The 2,500-nt window shown below is 45.6% G+C and overlaps 1 protein-coding gene across 1 annotated transcript in view; it reads right to left on the bottom strand.

The window, feature by feature from the left end:
• Positions 1-115: 115 nt before the first annotated feature.
• Positions 116-2,500, bottom strand: part of LOC125035234 (neuronal calcium sensor 1-like) — a 17,471-nt gene continuing 15,086 nt past the window's right edge. The window contains exons 9-10 of the mRNA XM_047627494.1: positions 661-873; positions 116-365 (exon numbers count right to left, since the gene is read on the bottom strand). Of these exons, the coding sequence (XP_047483450.1) occupies positions 189-365; positions 661-873 (390 nt within the window). The 3' untranslated portion in view covers positions 116-188. The remainder of the gene's footprint in view (positions 366-660; positions 874-2,500) is intronic.

The raw sequence follows: 2,500 nt of genomic DNA, 5'->3' as shown, positions 1-2,500 counted from the left end.
ATGCCCTTCTAGAATTATTTTTAAAAAATGAAGAGGAGGATGCGCTTTACTCGAAACGTTAATTGCTGTGCTATTTGTCAGTTCTTCCTCTAACCAATTTCTATTAGTAATTTCCTTTTCCTTTTTATCTTTTCTCCGTTTTCCACAAACAATTACATATAACCTAACGAGCATTGACGCCCGTGGGCTCAGGGCTGGCTGAGCGACGGGCGTGTGGGCGGAGGGGCGCCGTCAGCACCGCGATCTCGATGAGTGTAGAGTACGGTGTCCATCATGCTGAGGCTCTGAATGATGGTGTCGTCGCGGGACACCCATTCGGCCAGCTCCTCGATGGTGATGGCGCCGTCTTGGTTCGTGTCGATCAGCTGCGAGAAAAGGCAAAGTGCTGTTATTTTTTCGCTCGTCGATTAAAAACTTTTTTTTCGGTTTAGTTCCAATTGGTTTTAAAGGAAGGTGTAACGTGTGGAAGCTATTCTGTTTTTAACGATAGGTATAGATAGGAAGAATATACAGAAAGAAAAATAGTATGTGGATATAGAAATTATATTTCTATATCCATATAGAATATATTTTACTCTAAAGTTTATCCCTCTCTTCCTTCTTTTCATTCATTCCTTACGGTCTCCTCCCTCCCTGCCCTCCATCCATTCCCTTCCTCACATGAAATATTTTCTCCACATGCTCCTTGGCGGACGTCTCCTCCACCTGCGGCTCGGTGGAGCGGCCCATCATCTCGTAGATGGCGGTGACGACGTCCACCATCTCGGTTTTGGTGATGAGGCCGTCGTTGTTCACGTCGTAGAGGCCGAAGATCCACTGCAGCTTCTCCTGCGTCGACCCGCGGGACACCGTCGACAGTGCCGCCAGGAAGTCCTGAGGAGGAGGTCGTGGGTTAGGGCTTGGCTGCGTGTTTTGCGCTGGCCGGCTTGGTTGGCTTTTTGGGGAACATTTGTACTTTATCACATGGTCGGGACTAAGAATTATTTTTGTTGTGGTAATGACAAAGTAAGACATATTTATTCTGGCACAAAAACAGTAGTCCTTGTCTTAATTTTAGATATCATATCAAATCTATTTGGAAAGTTACAATAAACGAAATATGTGTTTTATGATAAGATTTCTACTAAAAGCATATAATTCAGCATTGACGCTCGAATTATTTTATCTAAAGGTAACATATAGGAGATCGACTCGCAATATATTTAAAAGAAAAAACTATATTTTCGGTTTATTTGATGTAATTAACAGTATGGAAGTGAAAACAAATGATTACAACATTTCGTAAATACTATGGCGTCCAAGTGGTTAGGTGTAGTTTATGTTGGTGTGCATCACCGTAGGAGTTATTGAAATGTGAATCGTGTTTCCGTAGATTTTCTCACGTATATCTCCGTTGAGTTTCGTCAGCCGATGTAAGCGTTTGTACATGAGTGTGTGTGTGTTTTATTACAACTTGTTTCAGTAATTCCCCTGTTATATTCTTACCTAGTATCGGGACTGGTGACTCAAGATTGCAAGCTATATCTAGTGTTGCACCAATCGAGATCACTATATATCTGCAGCATACATCGACCTCAAGAAGGCGTTTGACACGGTGCATCGCGAATCACTCTGGGAGATCCTGAGGCTAAGAGGAATTCCAACAAAGATTATTGGACTAATAGCAAACCTGTATACAGGCACTGAAAGTGCTGTAAAGTGTGGTGGTGGCCTGTCGAGCTTCTTCCCTGTTAGTTCAGGTGTGAGGCAAGGCTGTGTTCTTGCACCAACACTTTTCAACACTTGCATGGATTGGATACTGGGTAGAGCTACTGTCCAAAGTCACTGTGGAGCAACTCTGGGCAATATCAAGGTTACAGACCTTGACTTTGCTGATGATGTTGCCGTTCTCTCTGAATCTCTGGAAACCCTAGTGGCGGCTCTTGATGCATTTAGCAATGAAGCAAAGCCCCTGGGGCTAGAGGTCTCCTGGACCAAGACCAAGATCCAGGATTTTGGGGGCCTGCTAGGAGACCCTGTGCAGTCGGTACGTGCTTGCGGTGAAAACATCGAAGTCACAGAGAGCTTTATATACCTCGGTAGTGCAGTTCACGACTCTGGGCTGTCAGACCAGGAAGTCAGTAGACGGATTGGCCTGGCAGCAGGGGTCATGAAATCTCTCGACAAGAGTATTTGGAGATGCCGCTACCTGTGCAGAAGGACCAAGTTACGTGTTTTCAAGGCCCTGATACTAGTGAAACTTGGACACTATCTTGTGCTCTGGAATCTCGTCTTGATGCCTTTTGTAACAGATCCTTGCGCCGGATCATGGGGTACAGTTTTCGGGACCATGTGTCCAACCAACGGCTGCACCGTGAGACCGGTACAGGACCTGTTACTTGCACAATCCGTGATCGCCAACTTAGGCTATATGGCCACTTGGCTCGACTCCCGCAGGATGATCCTGCCCATCAGGTTGTCTCTGTCCGAGACAACACTGGGTGGCGGAGGCCTGTGGGAC

Source organism: Penaeus chinensis, chromosome 19 (genome assembly GCF_019202785.1).
Source record: "Penaeus chinensis breed Huanghai No. 1 chromosome 19, ASM1920278v2, whole genome shotgun sequence".
Lineage (NCBI taxonomy): Eukaryota > Metazoa > Arthropoda > Malacostraca > Decapoda > Penaeidae > Penaeus > Penaeus chinensis.
Note: the sequence above shows the minus strand (reverse complement) of the source record. Positions and strands in the feature narration are given on the sequence as shown.